The 23,067-nt window shown below is 44.9% G+C and overlaps 1 protein-coding gene across 3 annotated transcripts in view; it reads right to left on the bottom strand.

Moving 5' to 3' along the window:
• Positions 1-4,209: 4,209 nt before the first annotated feature.
• The window catches only part of runx2b (RUNX family transcription factor 2b), a 40,177-nt gene continuing 21,319 nt past the window's right edge, over positions 4,210-23,067 (bottom strand). For 2 of the 3 annotated variants that reach the window (XM_031866102.1, XM_031866103.1), the window contains 4 exons: positions 22,517-22,621; positions 12,461-12,625; positions 10,112-10,273; positions 4,210-7,442 (listed from right to left, as the gene is read on the bottom strand). In XM_031866102.1, the coding sequence (XP_031721962.1) occupies positions 6,964-7,442; positions 10,112-10,273; positions 12,461-12,625; positions 22,517-22,621 (911 nt within the window). In that variant the 3' untranslated portion in view covers positions 4,210-6,963. The remainder of the gene's footprint in view (positions 7,443-10,111; positions 10,274-12,460; positions 12,626-22,516; positions 22,622-23,067) is intronic. The other variant, XM_031866105.1, reaches the window with a different exon arrangement.

The raw sequence follows: 23,067 nt of genomic DNA, 5'->3' as shown, positions 1-23,067 counted from the left end.
ACCCATGGTCATTGGAGAAGGATGTGGACACCGTGCTAATTATGTGAGATGATGATGTCAGGTATTGATACCTATAAGTGAGCCAGAACTTCCCCCCCTCCACGCTGTGTTCCAATGTATATAACCGCACTGTGGCGACCACACTCGCTTATACGACCACACTCACATCCACATGTCGGACATGTCTGGATCCTCAGCAGCCCTCACACATCCGCACCGTCGGGCGGGCGCTCACTTTATCATTCATAGTTGTAAATAACCGCTTCGCCTGCAGGAAACACGCAGCATTTTATTTTCCAGTCATAAACCATAAAACCTGCCTCTAACACGAGTTATGATCCTTGGAGACTGAGGGGGGGGGGGTTGAATGTCTAAAGCAGAACCAGACATGATGGCGGGCACCCCCCCCCCCCCCACCCCCCTCCGTTTAGCCTGGCATCCCCCGATGGCTACAGTCATGTGGCGGACTTTCCAAAAAAAGCCCCAATGTGATCTAAACGCCACCAGGGTTGTGTGACATTCGGCGGTGAACTGGATCTCGCTGCTCTGAATTACCAGTCCATTAGTTCTCAATTAACACTCGCATGATAAAATTTGAACAGCCCTTCATCTGACAGGAAGAACACATAGGGCTCCTTCATGCTTGAGTTTCAGGCAAAGATGGGGCCCCTGCCCGAAATTTTTGAAATTTTATTGCCTGGCTGAAACCTATGGAAAAAGGCCTGTTTTGCGTGAATATTTTGGCACCGAGCGGAGGTTTATCCTGTCTTATGTTCTGTACACTCAGTCGTGTTGCAACAGTTTGCCATTTTTTTGACAGTCGAGATGGTGTATAATTTGAAACACTGACATGAAGTGGAGGCCTTGGACAAAGAGGCCTTTTGTTTACTGTGTTTGGTCGCTGTCCATGGTCCTGACACTCGCGTTTTCACAGTAATTCCTTTTTTTTTCTTTCAGGCGGTGTGGCCGCGTATCAGATTGCATAATCTGAACTGGCAAAGCTCATTAAATGTAGGCTTTTTATGTTTCATAAGTGCACTTTTCCCTGAGTTGCGTTTCACTTAGCGGCAAATGGTTTCGTGGAATCAAATGTTTCCAAAGTGGGCTGAAGACACGGGCGCGCTTTAATCTAGTGATGAATGGATCCTGGTGCTGGATGTCGGGCCGCCTTACAACCTACCATGTCTGTGAGGGTTCTGGGCTGCTGCCTGGACGCAGAGCGCCTGCCAAATGATCATTTCTTTTATTAGGGGTCAAAAGACAAGTCGTCGTTTACATCCCCCGCCCGCCCCCCCCTCTCTCCATATCTTTTCATATCTGACGTTCAGTTATGGAGCAAAACCTCTTGTGCAGGCTGAGGTCCGCAGGGACAAAACGTTGGGTGTTGGACCTTCAGTATAGGAGTACTAACTAGTTTGGCCTCATCCAGGCTGCCTTTGGCAGTGTGGAACACCATACAGTGTGGGTGGGCCCCTCCCCCTGGTCCCTAAGGTTAAATATAAACAAAAGAAAGAAAACCACTAGAGTGCGCCAAAGTACACAGTTATTGTTGAATCAGTTTTAAATTCTCCTGGAGCTGGAGGCGGGTAGCTCAATTACAATCAGATCAAATTAAGATCAATTCTGTGTGTTTGATGGCGGGCATGGTCTGAACTCAAGGACGGTCCTACTTTGAGACACTAAGGTGGCCCGTTGCCATTGGTGAAGATCAGATGACATCAGATTAGAAAGGTTCAGGCAGGTCAGCGCTTCACGCTGATTCAGCAGTCAAGACCCACACTGGAGAGTCCCTTACCCTGAGTTTATCTCGGGACAAGATGAGAAATCAAGATGCAGGGATTCCTGCAGAAAAGTTACACACACACACACGCACCTACGCATGCACGCGCACACAGCCCTCAGCCCTGTTAGTGGAGACGGAAACATAGGCAGAGATATACAGCTCTCTGAGTGCTATGGGACCCTCGAGGATCACTTCCGCCTGAGCTGCTACTCTGAAACCTTTGTAAAGGTCAAGTAAACAGTTTGTATATTGGCTATCAGCTGTGTGTGTGTGTGTGTGTGTGTGTGTGTGCGCGCGCAGTCGTCAGATTGAAGTGGGTCTGTCTCCTCACAAACTCCTGCTTGTATTCTTCTCGGTTGATTGCATAACATAAGTAAGAGAGTGCAGTCTCCCTTGTGCTGCACGGCTACATTACAAGCTGGTATTAAAAATCAAGCGCACATCATCGCTGGCATCATTCTGCAACCGCCGAATTGAACGGGGGGACAAAAGCTCCAAACCGAGCCCTCTTAAAGGAGTCTGCCTCGGCTCTGCTGTCTCTCCCGTGCGTGCAGGACATTGTGCTAATTTCTCTGGGTGTCTGGGTCCCTTTGCTCGTCCCGAGTTCATTATTATAATTGCTATACATGGCTGAGAATGCTGCGAATGTGAACATGAAACCAGGGGGAGCTTTTTCCACGCAATCTATATTCAGGGAAATCCCGAGAATGTTCCCAATCTGAACCTTGAAAAAAACACAAGGGATGGTGTAGCTCTCCTTCTCGTCTCTATTTCAGCATGTGTACGTGTGTGTGTGTGTGTGTGTGTGTGTGTGTGTGTGTGTGCGCACACTTAGATTGGCTCTATTATGTCTTGGAATAATGTAAAACAGCTTCCCTGGGTCTCCCTGTCTCTGTTCCTGTCTCCATCTCTCTGGTTTCCCAGTGTACCTTTGAAATGAAGCCATGGCAGCGGCAGTGGCAGTAGTAGTCTGGCTGAGCGTGCCGGGGGACCCAGCCCGCCTTAGTCCCCAGTCCAAAGACAACGTTGGTGCAGACGGAGCGGCAGACCATGATGACACCGCTAAATGGGCTTTGTACGCGCAACACGCTCGGACAATCTGCTTGTTACAGACAAGATTAAAGGGGACATATCGTGCTCATTCTCAGGTTCATACTTGTGTTTTGGGTTTATAGTAGAACATGTTTACATGCTTTAATGTTCCAAAAAATGCGTTATTTTTCTAATATTGTCAGTCTGAGTATACCTGTTTTCACCCTCTGTCTGAAACGCTCCGTTTTAGCGCCTGTCTCTTTAAGCCCTGCTCCTGAAAAAAAGCTCAGTCTGCTGATTGTCTTGCATGAAACATTTGGTGCACCTTTGCAAAGGTAGTTCTCAAAACGTGGGAGGAGACACCTTATATTCTAATGAACCATGTGACATAGGAAGAGGAGCCAAATCTAATTGGCTTGTTGAAACACATGTTTTCTGATCCAGGCAGCCCACAAAAAAACTGGGTTGTTTTATTTTATAGTTTGTGGGTTGGTAGGAACTCCAGATACCCAAATGCTTGTGCACACTGAAAAGTGAGTTTTTCATGATGTGTCCCCTTTAAACAAGTGATGTGACGTTCTTGGAGAACTAAGACTGTGCTCAGTGGTGGACCTTCATATCTAAATGGGAATCGGCAGCAGAAATCTAATCCAGATATCCAGAAAATATGGTTCTCCAAAACAAGTTAAATTACAGTTTTAAAATCTTATTAACACACTTTTCCCTCTTTCAAAAAATAAAAATCTATCAATATGTAAATATTGTAAAATTAAAAACCTGGAGAAAAAGGTGTCTCCTATACTTCTCAGTGTTTGTGCACTGGAGGCTTCAAGTGTCCACATCACACTTAAGTGAGTAAGAAAAAACCCTGATTAGATAGTTGTGAGTTGTCACCAAATCCTGCTCGTACCTACACGTCTTAAATAGTTTTTAAGCAAAGAAACATAAAAACGTTCCACCTTCAAGCAGATGAATGAGAAAACCGCCTGTTAAACTCCGCTTGAACGTCATTCATTCAAGAAACAAAAAGCAAAACGCACTTTTGAACTAAAGAAAGAAAGTTAACGATTCTGAGACAAAAACGTACGTATGTGCACGTCATGGGCTTCACAGGGGGCTTCAGTAACACACGTTTAAATGGGGTCCTTCAACTAAATAAAGTTGTCCATGGAAATGCCCAATTTAAAATCAGGTTATGGTGTCGCACCGGAGGACATAGTTTTCAGCGGATGAAAAAAAATATTTCTGTTCATTAAAATAACGTGAAAGTGAAAATAACATGTCACGTCAACAACACACGTCATTATATAAGAGAAAGGAAAACACCATTGTTTTTAGTGGAGGAGAGGGGTTTAAATGAAAATAGATAGAGAAGAAGAATTAAGTTACAAAATTCCTATTTTATTCTTAAAATAAACAAAATGTACAATCACAATGCCAATTTCACTCACTGTTGTCAGGTCTGTTTGTCCCTTTAAAAAAAAAAACAACAACAAAAAACTCACTTGATGATCTTTATGAAACGTACCAGCTACTAATGGAGTCTCCATTAATTTCATTTTCCTGACAGTTCATGAGAGAAGAAGCACAACAAAAGACATAAGAAGTAAACTTTACATAAGAGCAGGGTACGGTATGGTTCCTGGACATCATACATGTTGATCATTAAATAATACAAGGTTTGTACGCAACATTTAACCAAAGGAAAGAAAAAGAAGAAGAAGGGATGAACCTTGTTTACTGAAGAAGAAGAAACAAAACACAAACAAAAGCAGATGAGGACAACGTGGGATGTCAGTGCTGCGTTGATGTGTAAACAGTTTTCAAAAGACCATTTCCTGTTCAAAGTTTGGAAAGAAAAAAAGCAGATTAAATAAATTCCAACAGATGTGCATAGTTACTATGGAGACACTGAATACATTTGTAACGGGGAAGAAAAGCTATAAAATCACGACAATCTAAAAGCTTTTTATTTGCTCTCTTATGTTACACTGTAACAGCAAAAAAAAAAAAAAGAGAGACTTCGCTTGGGCTGGGGCAGTTGGGGAAATGTAGTGTGACATGTTCAATTCCATTAAGTGAGTTCACAACATCCTCTGCAGAGACTGGAAGAGAGGCACTGCGTGCAAACCTTCAATGAAAAGCTTGAAGTCTTGGACAGGGCCGTGTTTTTCTCAGCTTTTCAAATTGGGTTATTATATTACCTTCATGCACTGAATAGCATACTGTATGAAAGCAAGGCAAACGCTTTCTTTTCAAACAAATACCAACTGCCTTGTGAGATCAGATTCAACTCCAATGTAAAATGGCTTGTTTGGCCAAGTGTTATCCATTGTGTGTGTGTGTGTGTGTGTGACTCCAGTTGCGTTAAATCGGCACTGAGGACCAAAACCACGAGCCCTGCTGGCAGCCCGACGCAAGTGCTGCTAGAAATAAAACAAGAAATAAGTGCTTTATGAAACAAACATACACAAGTCTCCCATATTTTTTGGTTACCAGTTTGCTGCCAGCAGCTGCATCCAATCACTTCTGTTTTATTTTTTGCACTTTTTCCTTTAACTTCAACTCCTAAATAAAAAAAAAGGGAAAATATCAGACCTCCTTTCATACTGGTCCTTTTTAGATTGTGACACTGGTGAGTGTGGATGATACACATCTATCAGGAAAACCATGTCGGCAAAAGCAAAAGAATAAAATAAAAGAAGGGGAAATAAATAATTGTGAGAAGGAATGTCACAGTCTCTTTTGTCTTTAGCTGTGATATTTCCTTTCCAGTCTCAGAGACTGAAAGAGAACAAAAAGCAAAAGGAACAAACAAAGAAAGTACCCGCGTGTGTGTCACACACTAAGACAAACTTTTTCAAAGCCATCTCTTGCACATGATATTGGCATGTTTTCCCGATAACCTTGACAGAGGATTCAGCCGGACTGGATACGGAAAAAAAAAAAAAGATGGAATTTGAGATCATCCAGGGATTATTCCAGTCCTGAGTTGATGTATCGTAAAATAAGTGAACCTTAAAGTCTGACCGGCTGCTTTGGAGCGCACTCGGAGCGCCGACTAGGTGTGTTGACAGAATAATCTTTGGGCTACATGTGTAAACGTACCATTTCTTATTTGGACAATAAAATACACAAATATCTGTGCACATGTCAGACTAGACAAACCAAAGAAATCAAGCTGAATTTCCCTGACGGATAATCATTATTTTTTTTCTCTCTTTCAAGGTATGCTGCCAAGAGGCACAACACCAGTTATTGCTCAATAAATGCCAAATGTGTGTGAACGCCTAGCGAGGACGTCGGGCTCTTGACGTGTGGAGCAGTTGAAGTGAAGGTTACACCAGAAGAAACATGTCGCAATACTCTTTGGATATTACATTTCATATTCGAAACGATTTAAATCTTTGGGTACTACGAAAAAAAAGATTAAACCTCTCACTCTCTTAAATTACCAATCAAAAAAAAAAAAAATCATTTTAACTTAAGTCATATAGATGCATCAAAAATATTCAGATTACACTTCTTTGACTCAAGTTTCAAATACAATACATAATTTATGGCTTTATAAGTTAAAACTAAGAAAACGCCTTAATCTACATCAACGTTTCACCCACAATATACAAGTTAAATTAATTGGTTTAAAGCAAATTTACTGTCCATACCACTGAAGGTAACATATGTGTTACTCTCATCACTTGCTACTCAGTGCCTAACTTGCATCTTGATATTGTCGTAGTACAAAAACATGCTCTGCAAAAAGCCTTATTGAAATACAAACACTATACAAAAGAGGCAGTCTTTTACAAATATTGTTTGAAGCATCCCTTAGCTTGTGGATTATAATAAAACTGAAATAATGTCTCATCCACTTGGGCCTAGTAAACCAGAAATGTCTCTCTCATTATTGCTGTGAGAATGACTCCCTTTGTAGTGTCTTGGTCAAAACACATTCCAGGAAGACAAGTCCGTACGAGTCTGTTTTTCTTCTTCTTTTTATCTCTACCTTAATTTCCAAGTAAAAAGCAGAGATAGCTGATGAGAGCTCAAAAATCCCCTTTTCAATAAAAAAAAAAGAAAAAAAAAAGGTTTTGTGCTTTCAAACCACAACATCAGTTGACTTCCGATCTCCGCCCCGTTGGTTTTCTTCAATATGGCCTCCAGACAGCCTCATCCATACGGCCTCCGGGGTTGAGAACGGTCGGGGAGTTACTGTGGCTCCCGTCGCCGTCCACCCCTCCCTCCGTCTGGCTGGGCAGGTTGGGGTTCACCAGGGAGGTGCCCGTGGAGGCGCTAGTGCAAGGCGGGATCATCCGGGAGGGCGAGCGATCCCCGCCGGGAACCATGGAGAACTGGTACGAGCCGGACGAGGCGCCGTAGTAGAGATAGGGCGTGCTGCTGGTCTGGAAGGGTCCGCTCTGGCTCTGGGCGGAGCCCGGGTAAGGAGGGGGAAGGTAGGTGTGGTAGTGGGCGCTGCCCAGCGACATGGCGGAGGTGACGGGCGGGGTGTAGGTGAAGGTGCCCGGGTAGTGCATCCGAGGGCTGGAGAAGCGGGTCTCCGTGAGAGGGGGGAGGCCCGCGAACTGACGCTCGAACTGACCGGGGAACGGGCTCAGGTCGGAGGAACCTGTTGACACATGAAAACATTCATTTCTTTAGGATTCTCAGTACAGCAGACATCATCATGCAAGCAGGAATAGTTCTTCTTACCAGTTTGTCAGTTTGAAATGTGGCTTTGGACTCTTAAACTATTTAGTAGTTTGTCTTGTAGAGTAATTGAAGTTAACAAATAAGTCCCTTGAGGAATGAAACAGTAGCAAACCGGATTATACGTGATCGAATATTTCAGCCAGATATGTGCATTGACTCATTTAGGCTAATGCTTTTCGAGGGCACAGTTATGGAAAAGCGTTCATCTACAAATATTGTGATATTCATCAACTCGTTTTTTTTCTGTCAACTCACAAGTTTTGATAAAGTTAACAAACGCATCAGTGAAGTCCCGTGCATGCACGTGCTTGTGCATACATGTTTACGCCTCTGCATAGTTATGCTTCCGTGTGTGTGTGTGTGTGTGTTGGTGCATGTGTATCTGCATAACTGTTTATGCATGCAAATGTGTGTGTGGGTGGGTGGGTGGTAGGGTGTGTGTGTGTATGTATATGTGTGTGTGTGAATACTGTACGCACATAAAAAAGCAGTTGGGATGAATCAGGAGCTGCACATGTGGAAACACTTTGAGCAGAAACAGTTTCCATGAGATCCATAATGAGGCAGGGCTGAGCTCTGATGTGGCTCCTCTCCTCGCCTCCCATCGGCTCCAGCGTGTGTGTGTACGTCTGTGTGTCCGTGTGCACGCGCCCGAGCGAGAGAGAGAGAGAGAGAGAGAGCGAGAGAGAGAGAGAGAGAGAGAGAGCTGCTCCATCTCACCCTTCGTTCCTCTCTTCGCTTCATCCCTTAAAAAATACCCAGAAACCACTAACTGGCTGCGGCTAGCTTCGCGCCGGGCACAGAGTTTAAGGAGAATAGGAGGTCCTCCCCCTCTCGCGCTCCCTCCCTCCCTCCCTCCCTCCCTCCCGTCTCCTCTCAGTGGTTTAGTCCAGCCATGGCGCTCTTATCATAAATCACCAGGCGTCTTCTGTGTCACCATGTCTGCTGCGAGAGGACAGGGGGTGGCGGGGAAGAGGAGCGGAGGGGGGAGACGCAGTGTTTATGTGCAGGGAGGAATTGCGAAGCCGGGTTTTGTCGCTAGCGTCAGATAGCATATGCTGCCAATTAGGGCCTTTAAACTTCCTCTTTCCATGAGATGTGTTTTAATCTGACAGGAATAGTAGGTGATTGTTTCCGCTGTGGAGGAGCAGTGTGATCTCAGACATGACTGGCGCTGTTCAATAAAACTCCTGCTTTTAACATTTGGACCTATTTTAGTGCTCAAACGTGCCCTGTGATGATGAGCCAGATCAAACTTTTATTAGTTTAAATGAAACCACAGTGGAACAATGTCTAAATATTTGGAAGGATTGGAAGGATTGTGACACTCTAGAGTTACAAACTCTAGAGTGTCACTTCCGAATTAGGTGTTTTACTTTACTGGTGAACTTTTGCAATCGCTTCTTAGCAACTGTAGCTTTTCCACTACACGAGCCGGGTTGCGTGAAGGTGTACGCGTAGAGGTGTGTGTGGGGGGGGGGGGCATTGCAGAGTTTTCACCAGAGCGTCCATATCAGCTTCAGCTCGTACTTGTCGGTATGTTCTGTGGCTGAATACTGTTACAGAGCAGCCTGGCGAGGTGTCAACATGATCTCCAGAGATCTGAGAGCCTTAGTCACATCACTTAGGGGGGCATTAAGCGCTCGAGGTGTGCAAGCGGGTAAAGGGCGAGTTTCTTTTTTTTCCGGGGGCCTGCGCTCACGTGCACCCGTGTCTCTTTGAGAACAAAGCCTGACGCTTGTGAGATGAAAGCTCAAAGGAAAGACCGAACTAATCAAAGCTGACAAGGCAGCTGGCTGGATTTTAAACCCTCTCTAATGCAGAGTCACACGGCTACGTCGCGTAATCACACACACACACACACACACACACACACACACACACACACACACACAGGAGGGTGTAGTATTTCAGAAGAAGAAAACAGAGGGAAAAAAGGTAAGGTAGAAAAAAAACAACTCACATGGCAGTGAGTCAAACAGGTGTACGGGGGAGAAACTTGTCTGGCGGCATGTAGGGAGTTTAAAGGAACAGAGACAAATTGGAACACAGATGCTGCCGTTATGGCAAACAGACTGAGGCTGAGGCAATTACCCAGAATGCCTTGTGAGAGTAGCGTATTGCCATAAAGACACTTTATTCGTCAGTCACGAGCCTGTTATTATCCCCGGGCCTGTTATTACCCATACTCCTCTGAGATCAAAGGCTTTGAGCGAGGGGGAAAAAAACGGAAACAATCGTTTTTTTCCCCTCCACTGTCATCCACGCCATCCAAAACCGCTCTCTGGAGAAACAGTCGGGCTCTGACTAACATGCCTCATTCGTGAACGAGCCAATAGCAGCTCAGTGCGCTGTATTGGTCTCTGGTTAGTCGTAGCGTGTCGATTTTCTTTTTGTAGTCTCTGTTTATGTTCCTGCTTTTGACAGTGAGTTTTGCGTGCATGTCTGTCGCTCTCACTCCCCCTTCCCCCTCCGTCTATCGCGAAAGAAAAATTAATTATCTGGATTTTTTTGCGGCAGTTCAGGCCGCCCCGATGGGACAATGAGACCGGGTGGTTTCACACAATGGCAGAGTAGTGGTTCTACCTGGCAATCGTCTAGGCACGTCGCTGATGGCGGGCAGACCCGTGCCTCGGCTGGAGGAGAGGGGGGTGGTGGAGTGGACTGAGGGGGACGCCATGGGACTCAGGTAGGACGGGTACGTCTGTTCGTACGACCAGGGAGGAGAGGACTGGGACTGACGAGGGTCTGATGGGGAGAAGGAAAGCGACGGAAGGAGAGGAAGGAGAAAAAAAAAAGCCATACAAAGAGAAAGAAACAGACAGGAAATGAAAGAAAGAATAATTAGCGGTTGCCCATCAGCTGGTTAAAAATGCTCTATTTTTTTGTTTGGGTACCAAATGGACAGTAACATTCACAACAACTGCAGGCAGTATTAGTGTCTCTGTTTCTCTGGGCTTAGGGTTGAGAGGTTAAGTATCAGTTCAGCAACAGCCGCCATAATGACACATCTAATGTTTACCCTCCAAGAGAAGATCTTCCTGTTTGCCTTATAAAACATTGTGCTTGCAGCTGAGGCACAGAAAGCCTTGCTGGCAAACAACCAGGGCGTAAACACACCAGCAGACAACCAGCACACACTTTATTGTGTGTGTCTGCATTGCAACACAATCGTGGAGCATGAAAGTCGGCCGATGTTGCATTGTGTGCAAACGGGACCAAAAATCGAACTCAATAACAGTTCAACTGTATAAAAACATTAATATGCACATCATGTAATGAATTGTGTTCGATAACATCCATTTTAAAATCAGTTGAAGAGGTACATGTGAGAGGGCTGTAGGGCTACTACTCTAATCACAGCTGCACTTAAAGTTCAAGATTCACCTCAAAGTATTTACACTTGCACTCACACGCAATTAATGTCCAATCCGGTATATAATAGTCTCTGCTCGCCACCACAGCGCTACGCTGTTTAACCATCCCTCAAATGATCCACTAAGTAACTGCAAAGCCGTGCCAGACGGTAACTAAGAGCTAAATGACGACCTGGGACGAGCCTCCAGAGGTGTGGGCGATCGGGTAGCAGCCATCCCCAGTCGTGAGAGATGCTGTTACCTTCTAGGAGATTGATATGAGTGACGGCGCAGAGACGTGGACGTTCTGTGGTCCGGTCACGATGTGCACATGGCTCCAGTTGGGGGTTTGATATCTCACCTGACAGTAAGTGTTGCTTAGCTTGTGACTCAGCCTGCTTGCTTATTCGGTGATACCCTTTAGGACACGGCACAGAACATTTGTGGTGCATATTGTGGATGTTTCTACCTCTTCAATGAATGCTATATTTGGATTTACGTGGCAGTTTGGGTGTCAAATATAATTTTATATTTTGTAGTGCTGCAGGGATGATGTATTTCTGGTGGCCTACCCGGAAGTTGGCATCGCACTGGTTCCCTCGTCAAAAAGACGACAGGATTTTTATTGACGAATTTCATATCGTAGAACAAAACGTTACGATCTCTTAAGCTTCTGTCAACCAGAGACCTTATTTCAGGCATCTAACCAAAACCCATTAAAAAAAAAACATTGACTTTGAGACGAGGGAACCGGAAGCGGAAAAAAATGCAGTTCGGCATTTGTTACACAGAACCATCTGAGAAGCTGTTACTTTCAAAATACATGCGGCGATCGGATGAAGCATCGGTCAATCACACTCCTACCAAAGCCAGATGGGAGAAGAGCAAACACATCTTTTCCATCGATCTTTCCGCTTCTTTCAATAAACAAATACTCTCCAGTTCCGATTTAAATGATGCTCTTGCAGCATCTACGCTAACCTCTTTAGGAGCCGCCATTGTTGTTCAGAACAAACAGTCCCCTCTCTGTGACGCCACACACACACACCTAAACCACGAGACATCGTGAGAATCCAGCCGGCAGTCGAGGTAACCTTCCTACAGCGCTCAGTCAAATGTCAATATCGCTAACAGATAATTAAATATGAAAAAATCAAATTGATGTTCAAAGCAATAAAGTGTGTTCCACTGTTGTGTGTCACTTCAGACGTAACTCTTCACATATGTTTATGCCAACTGACTTTTGATCGTATCATAATACTATAATGATGAATAATTATTGTTATTATGTTGAATGATCGCCTAGCCTTAATTAAATGGAGCCAGGCTGAAAGAGAGCAGTAATTATATTAATTGTGGATATAAAAAGGTTTCGTTGTTCAGTACAAGGAAATCATTTGATGGTATGACACCTCTGACAGATGACATACACTTTGAAATATATTTCTGGGGTCAGAGGTCAAGATCAGCTACAGAACAGTAAGATCTGTGACACTTCACGAGGGGCGGCGGCTTGCTGTTATGGTGCTAAAAACACCTAATCTTTTGTGGGTCTGAGGTGAAGGAACCGGCTGCTCACCTGTTATCTGCGTCTGTCCCTGGTTGAAGGAGTTGGGCCCTGTGTTGAGAGGTGGCCGGGGCCCTTGAGTGGGAATGGCCACCCTCACCCTCATCCTCTCAAGCTCACTAAGGCGGTCTGAAAAAAGACCAGCTTTGGGAGGGTCCTCAAGTTTCTGACGATGTCCTGTGGACACACAAAAACAGTGTTTTATTGGGAGGTGTGGTGGAAAAAATGATTATGTTTCATCAAAGTGTTTCTAACTGTTGCATGCGCATGATCTTAACTTGTTTGTTCATCTTGGCGTGCAGTTTGTCAGTTATTCTCGGTAATATAAGTTAATGACTCGGCTCTTCTGGAGCACCATGCCTTGCTTGGTAAACACCGTTTGTGCTCCGACACAAAGATGAAGCAAAAGGGCAGGCTGTTTGAAATGGGATGCTATGTCCCGCTAATTAACAAAGACTTGGGCAATTATCTCGTATTGCCTCGCATGAGAAAAAAAGAAAAGCGAAACGAGCGACGGGGAGATTGAGAAGTTGCTTGTATGATTAGTTTCAACCCGAGGCTTCTTCCTCAGGTAAACACAAGCTCTCACGCCATCAGCTCCATTATCCCTGCAGGGGTCATGACTGGTGCCAAATATATTCCAGCATTTCCTGTATTCTTCTGCCAATACTTTTACACTGTTTGTATCCCTAACGCTAGACCTCTCCAATATGCAAATTCAGCACACGCACATTGCTAACACATAGATCACGCACACAAACAAAGACAACGTGTCACTCGCTCCGGCTGATTCAGCCCTTCTCTATTTCAGCAGCCCTATCAGCCCTGTAGTGGGAACCACAACAAAACATGGCCCGGGGCCCAGGTGTCGACTATAGTTTAGCAAAGGTGGGGTAGAAAGAGAGGCCTGCGCGCACACACACACACACACACACACACACACACACACACACACACACACAGTCACAGTCCTTTCTTTTTCTTTTTTTTAATCCCTGACAGGTCTGTGTCAGTGTGTCTGTCTGGTCTCGCACTAGCTCTCCTGTAAAGGCGGTAAAGTAAATATCAAACAGAGGAGAGTAGAAACTCCCGCTGTGCTTGGCAGAGCTCCAGCTGGCTCAGGGCAGAAACAACGAGCTACTTCAGAATCCAGCCCAACCTGCCTGCTGCCTGGGCGGGAACAAAGGCCTGGCACGACACCTACAGGACTGGGTGGCTGTAGTGGAGGGAGAGGAGATCTTCAGAAACATCACAAAGATCGAAGACCACAGAAAATCCACCGGGGGTCCTTGTGGACTAATAGTCCAACAGTGTACTAACCCCCCCCATGCTGTGGAGCTTTGTCGCATGTCACTTTGGGCTGTGCGATAAGGCTAAAATCTTCTATCCAGATATAGGTCATTTCATTTCTCGATAACGACGTCACGATATAGCAATGTTTTCTGGTAATTCAATAATTAAAGAGTCTATATGAAATAACCACATGGTTCCATGTCATTTTATGTGAATTAAACACTTGACAAATGAAAAGAACGTCCTCATTTAATTTAGAACTTTTGAGCAACATAATCAGATTTTTTGAGAGATTTGTTAGCACGTGCTTGTTATTATCAACTTAGACGACGTAATTGTGTATTGCAATATCTCAATATGATGATTTATCGAAAGATGACAAATTATCATATTGAATTTTTGCCCAGCTCTAATGTCAGCCCAACCGTTTTCTCTCTCTGCAGATTTTTATGTCACTTTCACCATCAAATAAAAGCCAAAAAACGGCCTCATCCGATGTGTATCATGTTTCCCCTGCAACAAGTTCAAAACATAAATATTTTAGTCACAGATATGCTTTCATAAAACCAAGTGACTCCTCAAAATAAATACATTAATTTTGGAATTCTGCTCTGCAACGACGCGAGAGTGGCGGGAGTGGAAATGCAGCCGGTGACAGTCAGATGGACCATGACTATTATTACAATGACGTGACCGGACTGGCATCGTCCAGTTCAAAATAAACAATCTCATCATCCGCTTCTTTACATAGTTGCTTCGGAAGGCAAAAAATATCGGCTACTTGAAAACCCCAGCTCATTGAAGTTTTTCGCTTTATAACATAATTCATGGCCACATTTCATTAATAATATTTCCCCCATCGTTGCTGCGGATAATTTGTGCCTCTAGCTGGCATTCCTCATCTCTCTGTGCAAGCTGTGCCCAGTCAATCATAGCGTTTCCATTTTCGACAGACCAAATTTCTATTCTAAAAAAGCCTCGGGACACAGTGCGGGCTTTGTGCACAGCCCGTCTCCTAGTGATGGGAATAAATAGCAATGGGAGACCGAGGGAGATGAGGGGAGACAGAGGGGGACAGGCACGAGGGGGAGGAGGCACATGGAGAGGAAGAGACCCTGATGACCAGTAAATTAAGAGCACTGGATGGATCCGAAACCAGTCAGGAGGACACAGTGCTGAGCACAGAGCACAGGGAATGGTGAAATAGTTGGAGATGGTTTAGCATTTCGACATCTGTAAGGAAGATCACAAAATACAGGCAGATAAACGATATTTACACGTATATTTAAGGAGATAAAGAAAGTTCTGATCTGTAGGACAAGCCAGCTCTCTGTCACCGGGCCTCTTAATCTTGTCGCAATTTCAGTAGCTCTCAGTTTCCACCCTGGACAGCCATATTGTCAGGAAACCTATGGATGCGACCCAGTTTCAAGGAAACCAGCGTATTTTTTATCCTATAGGAATGCAGCATGTCAACCACCACATTAAGGTCCAATTTACACTCCAAACAGAACGACCTCAAGTCCATTAGTTTAGCCTGCCTTGACAGTAAATACAGTTTTTCATGAGTTAATTACACCTTTTAGACTACAACTGTTGCCAAACACAAGACGTCTCAGCTGTTTTATCGGAACCCAAGCAGGGCGGAGGAATGAGCCGGGGGTATTTAAAGGAGTGGGAAAGGCGGATGATTTCACTGCCGTAGGGAAAGTCCCTGAGATTCCCATCATCCCTGTGAAAACAGCGGAGATTTTCGATAGCGCCTGCCACTTCCCTGCCCAGCCAGCGGCCGGAAACATGGACAGATTCAGACCAGATGTGAGCAGCTTGCACACACACACACACACACACTCACACACACACACACACACACACAGACACACACGTAGAAACCCACACACATACAAGTATGGACGTATGCAAACACACGTCTGCGCAGGCAATCATGCACATTTGCAGACGTGCATCATGCATACACCCTTGCACATGCACATACAGTACAGGCTCACACGTGCACACACATGCACACTTAAAAAAAGATTAATAACGACGAGATAACACCTCTATAGATAGTATCTCTAATCACACAGTTGCACAGTGATCCTAGAATAGTATTATTTCAGCCGTCCCTTAGACATAAGTCCGGATTCAACTCGCCCCTGCTGATCTGATAACAGTTAGTAAGAGCAAGTAGGCAAACAGACTATAAGTCCTCTGTAATTAATGGACGCATTAGATTGGATCTGAGTCTGAGCACAGAGATCTTTGACAAATAGATAGCTGCTCCCTCATGTCCTGGCTGAAAATATTCCTTTAGATACATCCCTTTTTTTGTGAGGTTAGTTAGTTCCAAGGCCTAAAAAGTGTCGGTATGGTAAATATGAAGCTACGGTCAGCAGCCGGCTAGCTTAGCCTAGCATGAAGACCGGCAACAGGGGAGAACAGTTGGCTTGACTCTGTCTAAAGATAATAAAATATATTTCAAACAAGATATTAAGCGTCATAAGTGAGCTTTAGAGGTGCTGGTAGGTTAAGCTTGCTACATTTTTTTGTTACATGATCGAGAAAATCTTTCTAAAATGTCAGTTTATCCTTTAAAGATCCTCCCCCCCCCCCCCAACACATGCAGTTTCAGCTATCACTACAGACACATCACTAGGACATTCTCTTGCCTGCTGCCTGTATAAGTAACACGTGAGGAAAATGCAGAGCGCCAGAAAATTCTGGATAAATGGGATAGTTTATAAATTTGGTGTCACGTCATGCCCTCAAAGCCCTTCAGGCTGGTTTATGATCACTGGGTGAGCTTGGATGAATGTATCTTTGGGGCTGATTCAGAAAAACCCCCATGCTCATGGAGCCTGGGTTGAATCAGCCAGTCTGTGTTTGTGTGTCTGTGTGTGTGTGTGTGTCAGTCATCTCGCAGTGGAACAGCCAGTGAAGCCGATGAATGAATACACTGCCTCCATAATTCACTTTTTTTTTTTTTTATTTGGAGCCCTCACAGTGGCCATGTTGTTTTTGTGAGCGGTCAGAAACAATGAATTATTTCAGGTGGCAATCTGAAACTGGCAGAGCGTGGCTCGAAAGGAAAAGCGCTGAGTGGGTGAGCCAGACGCCCGTCTACCATGGGGGTCTGGTGTAAAGGGAGAGGAGGGAGGGAGGGAGGAGGGAAAGAGATGAGGGGAGACAACACAAATAGAAATGGAAAAAAAAAGAGAAAAGAGGAAGAAGTGAAAAAGAGAGGAGGTGCAGGAGATGAGGCAGCGAGCGAAGGAGAGAAGGAGACGGAGAGAAGGGGGGAGCCAGGCTGTCGTGGAGCGCTGCCAGCCGTCTGTGTGGTCCATGCGTTCCAGCCCGGAGGAAGCAAGCCAGGCAAGGGAAGGGCACACACACACACACTTACGTACACACACAGCCATACACAACAATTCCCAAAGGTGAAACATTTATTGAACACAAAAATACATTATATACACACTTGTACGATATTGTACAAAGTATAAAGAGCGCACACACACACACACACACACACACACACAGACACAGTTTGGCTTGCATGTGCTCCCTCTGCACCTCTCTGCTCATATTAAAGTGCTTTGATTCAAATCCCTCTGAGATTTCTTTTTCTTTTTTTAACTGCAGCTCGGGGCCAACCAACTCCAGGCCCTCTTTCATAATCGTTATCTCTTTTTATTATTCACTTTCTGCCTCCCTTTCTCTCTCTTTATCCCGCTGTCTTCCTCTCTGTCTCTCCCTCTCACTGAATGATTTTGTGTTTCGCGTTGTAAAGGCCTTGGCACCTCTTCAAGGAACTTCATAAGACATTCAACTGACTGACTGCCTCTGGAAAAGCCTGCAGTCTTTTTTTTTCTTCTCTTCTCTCTTTTCCCCCCTCCCTCCCTCCCTCTTTTCATTCCTTTTCCTCCTGATGTTTAGGGTGAGTTTTATTTGTCCGGCTCCCATTGTTAAAAGCTGTTTTGAGTAAGGCAGCAGCAGATAGTTGTGGGTGTGTAACTGTCTGTGAGGGAGAAAAGAGTATTGAGTCTTCTAAAATCCTGTTTAAGTACCTGGATGCTGTAAAAAATATTCTATTCTTTTGGACATGCTGCTTGAGGCAGGCACTGACAATGCATGATAATCCAGAAACATACAAGGCCCACGCATTCCTGTACATAATTCAAAAGGCTGACATAATCGGAATAGTGTGGTACCATGTAATTAGCATATGTGAGGATCTTAGCATTTAGCACTGAGCACAAACGGCTGTTGTCAGAAACAGAGCCGATGCCTTACAGCAGGTAATAATACCCTACAAGCGCATGTCATGGCATGTGTGTGTGACGACACAGTTTGTATGCCTCGTGGTGTCATCATGACAGACATGTTAATGGAATCCACTCACATACTCATGCTGTTTTCAGCCTAGCAGCACTCAAGGTGGCAGTTTTTTTTAAAGAGTTTTAATGGGGCGTCGGCTAGAAACCACTCCTACAAGGTTGTGCAGGTGAGTGGGTGTTTGTCTGAGTGAATTTGAGTGAGTATGGGTGTTAGTGCTTAGTGCTGCATTTAATACAGTGAACCATGCATCCTCCTCCGCTGCCCATCTCACTTGTGGTGTGCCACAAGGCTCAGTTTTAGGTCCACTTTTGTTTTCTGTTTGCATGCTTCCCTTTAAGGGACATTATTCACAAATATAAGATTAAGTTGCCTTTTTATGCAGATGACATCCAGTCGTATGCATCAATAACACATGACCATACAAGCAATAATCTTGTCACACATTAGCTACCCTGGCAAGCTGGATGTCTAACAATATCCTAAACAGCAGTAAATGTAAGTTCAACTTCATGTTGCTCATCCGTAATAACCTTAGGAGTCGTGACATATATCATAACCTCTGGAGTCCTGTTTCCATCCTCGGGTCAAGAGGGTTTTATAGTTCTGCTTTCTTCACTCAAAAATCATATCAAGAATGAGATCATTTTTTTATCTTCCGCCAACCTCGAGGAAAGTTATCCGTTGCTTCTACTTGATCACATGTTTAAGAGTTCCACTGCAGTTGGTCTAAAGTAGGGCAGCAAGGATCTTAACAACATTAAGTCTAACTCCAAAATGCATCTGTCAACCCCTGGCCCCTTGTGAGCTGGACCACAGCCTGCAGGTCCTCTGGCAAGGGCCTCCTGGCTGTGTCTAGGTTCCCAGGTTAGTAACTAGAAGTGGCCGAGCTTTCGCTGGGAGGGCTCCCAGACTTTGGAAGTCTTTGCCGGTGTAACTTAGGCTTGCTACTTCTACGTCAACTTCATTTAAGTCCCTTTGTATGCATTTTTATGCTCATAATTTCCAACCTGCTATTAGCCACGGTCATCTATTGTGATTTATATTTTACTTGAATTGTTCCCTTTTGTCTATATATTATTATTATCTTATCTTTGTTATATTTAGGCATTATCTTATCTCCATTGCTGTATGAAGCACTTCATATCTTGTTTTCAAAGGCCATACGAATAAAGGTGCCATTATTATACAAGTTCCTCTTGTGAATGTATACAGAAGCATATCTGCAAATATTGTGTAGCATACGTGTGTGAGTGTGAGCATGTGTGTGTGTCGCAGGAAGAGTTTGTCTAGGCAGACAGGTTTCCTGGACCACTAATATGGTCTGCAGGCCTTTAAGTAACCAATGCTTCTTCCCCAGACTTGTTAACACCCGACCAAAATCGAACCAAAACACGACCCTGTCCCCAAGCTCAAAACCCCCCAGACCCAGCTGCTTCAAACACCAGAGAGCAGAGACGGGCCTGACCGCCAACCTCCACCGCTGACACACAAGTGACAACACACACACACACACACACATTACTTGCTCTCAGTTATGCACAGTAACCGCTGCAATATGCCACAGCAAGACGCAGTACGTGTGACACGCTATATTTTTTGTCACCTCCTATGTTTGTCTGTCATCAATTAACTATAATGAGAACAGTGGGTTTGGACAGAAAGCCTAGTATATTGTGTTATTACGGCTTGGCTATTATCACTGAGGAAGTTTGTCTCAGCTGACCGCAGCCACCATCAGGAGAAACTGAAAGTAGACAGAACCACCTATAAAAGCATATTGGTTTAAACAGCCACTCCCTGTCCATTAGCTCAAAATGACATTTAATGAGGCCTATTAGCTCTGCCCCGAATCAGCACTGTGGCTACACTAGACTAATGACACGCATTACACATACTCTCTCTGCAAAACTTGTCATTTGGGTCCACACATAAAGGACAGATATACATGCATTTGCAATCATATCTACATGGCCAAAGAGAGACACCTATACATGCCTGTACAGTGCGTTTGAACACACACACGGACACATACATGTGCACACACTCGCTGAGTTGTTGGTGCGGTGGCAAACCACAGGGTAACCAAGAGCTGTCAAGCGATTAAGCACAATGCGAGCCACAGAAACCGAGTTAGCCTCCCGCTAATAACACAGTGGCCAGAAGGACTTGACTAACCACTTACCGTACCCACACATATGCACACACATACACCGTGACCTCTGAGGAAAATCATACCACAGATCTTTAAACTGGGCCTTGCTGATATTCGTCACTCTGACCACGCAATTAATTAGCTAAAGCTCAGCGCCACAGTTCAGAGATATGAGCCACCGTCCATTCGCGGGTGGTCCAACTTTATCCACCCACTGATATTAGATGAGGAACTGCTGGGGAAAGGACATCCCTCAGGAAGGCTCATATGGCTGCCATAAGGCTCATCAAACACGCCGACACAAAATGACCTTCCTGAATCAGACACCCACAACCAGGCAAGCCATTAAGAGGGAGAAAAAAAGACTGCCGAGTCCGACAACATCAGGAACAGTGTAAGAGTGTTGATAAAAGCATAGAGAATGGACACTATTTTTAGCTTTTCAGACTATTTACCAGGCCGTGTTAAAATCTAGTGTTACTGTCAGCTTATTTCCCAGAAACAACACTGTGTTTTTACAGAGTGCCAGTGTGTGTCCGGCTTAAGACAGCCCACTGTTCTTTCTCCGTGTGTCTCTATGTGGACCCCTCCCTATAAGGGGCCCGGTGTAGCACAGGCCTCCTAATTACCCAATAATTTAACACAAAATAGAGCTGTAATGGCCGACAAAGGCCCCCATGTGTCAATGAAGCGTTCACAGATAGAAATCGCAGTTGTGCAGACAGCCGGTGCTCTCAGCTGCGAGTCTTTCTCCGTGCTGGAAACCTGGAGGAGGGGAGGTGCGGTTGAGGGGGCACATGTGTGTTTTGCCACCCTCCGACCTCGGCTTAATGACCCCTGAGAGGGAGACGTGTTCTGGCTGTAGTTTCTGGGTAAATTACACCACCACTGCAATTCTGACCACTTAACAGCAAAGTAAAGAAGTTCAGGGGTTACGTATGATGACATACTCTTTATTGCTTAAATTACTGTCCTGAGACTGAAGCTGGAACATGCAGAATTTAGCTTGTCTCCGACCGCAAATAGAAGAGAAGAACAATGGCCGAAAGTGTAAAGTCTCTTTAAACTGCCAGACTCCTCTCACCGGATCATCAGGTAATACTGCCTTTGTCTAGTCTAAAGACTAGACAAAGGCAGGCCAAATGACCAGGAAGGCTTTCGAGACACAAATCTTAAGACTGCGACTTTGTTGAGAACAAACTGAAGGTTGTACTGAACAAATTCCGCTCCGACTCCCATCTGCTCGCCACCGAATAATGGGACTTGTTTGAAAGTCATCTGACGGGGGACAACAGATGCACAGGAAATGCTTTTGATCAAACAAGATGGCTCGAGAGCGAGGAGGGATGGAGGGGAATAAAGTGGGTGTGATTGCGAGTCCATGTGTGCTCGACGATAAGCATGTGCCTTTGTTTCAGGGTGCGTGTACGGCAGAACGGCGAGCGTTTGAGGCACTTTTTTGGCACCACGGGCAGGTTTCCTACAACGGAGACTGATGGTGGTACTAATCCTACTGTCTGCCGGCTCCTCTGTGTCTCTGTGCGCCCTGGTGCCATATGTGACGGGGCAGTCGGGCGGGCGGGTTGTTTGTGATGTGATATTGTTCATTGAGACGCCTTGAGATGAGAATATGTTTTTTTTTTTATGAATAGGGAGGAGGGTTGGGGAAACAGCTGCATGCCAGACCAGTTGGCACTGAGGGCTATAGTAAAGTTTTTTTTCCCCTCCTCAGTTGTTTTTATATGGCCCATTAAAATGAGCTGATGCTAGCGTTCTGCTACCCAGTGTACCCTCTCAGGATTATTCTGCCTCACTTCTTTTTTTTTTTGTTCTCTCAAACCGTCACATTTGAGGCTGCTTTCTGAGAAGTCGACTTAATTAAATGTCTGTTGATTGCTAATTAAACCCTATCACAAGCTTTTCCAGTAAACCTTTAGTTTGTTTATTAATGAACTGGTTTTATACCCTGTCACCGTTTTAGCTGGGAATTTTCTGCCATTGGCTAAGTGCAGGCACACCCACAGCTTAGTTAAAGGGGCATGCCACCGATTTTCAAGTTTAGCACTCCGGAGGGAGCTTTGTAATGTTGTAGCAGAGTCTAATTGAAGAATGCTATTGAGTTGCATATTGGGAGATGTAGGATCCATTGCTTCCTAATACTAAATCGCTGTACCAGTTAAAAGGCAAATTAAAGGAACAAGTATGTTGTTGGCAGTTTGTGTGTGTGTGTGTGTGTAAACATATTCCCATGCTGTACTGTATGTGCGTGCCTTTGTACTCACTCCTGGGCTCACGCGGTCCATCCACGGTGACCTTTATGGCTCGGTGGTAAGTGGCCACTTGTGGCGGGTTGGTGAATACTGTGATTGTCAGCATGAAGCTCTTGCCTGTGGGGACATCAAACAACATCAAATGAAATGCCATCCGCAGAGACAATGACCTGCATTCATCGCTAAATCATCCCGAAGTCACAAGTGTGGTTGTGATCACATAACAGCAAATGCTAAATCGCCTTTAAGAGCTTTAACGACAGACAACATTTGGCTATTCGAGAGGGTCTATTTTTTCTTTTTTTGGCGGAGCCTGAATGGGATCTCGACTGGAGGAGCTAGTATCTTGTTATCCAGACTCTCTCCCTGTCTAACGCAGGGTGAGTGGGCGAGAGGCATTTTAATAGTCACTTCCCCTCCCGATAATCCCCAGCAGTTGCTGCCTCGGGGTCGAGTGCGTGTGCATACGCTCCCATGTGCACGCTTGAGGAACGGTTGTGAATCAGAGTGCAACAGCCAAGTCAGCAGCAGCGCTAACGTCTGAGGTATGCAGACGCGTCACA

This window comes from Anarrhichthys ocellatus, unplaced genomic scaffold, assembly GCF_004355925.1.
Source record: "Anarrhichthys ocellatus isolate YVR2014 unplaced genomic scaffold, GSC_Weel_1.0 scaffold34, whole genome shotgun sequence".
In the NCBI taxonomy this organism is placed as follows: Eukaryota; Metazoa; Chordata; class Actinopteri; order Perciformes; family Anarhichadidae; genus Anarrhichthys; species Anarrhichthys ocellatus.
The sequence above is the reverse complement of the archived record's forward strand: the minus strand, read 5'-3'. Positions and strand labels throughout refer to the sequence as shown.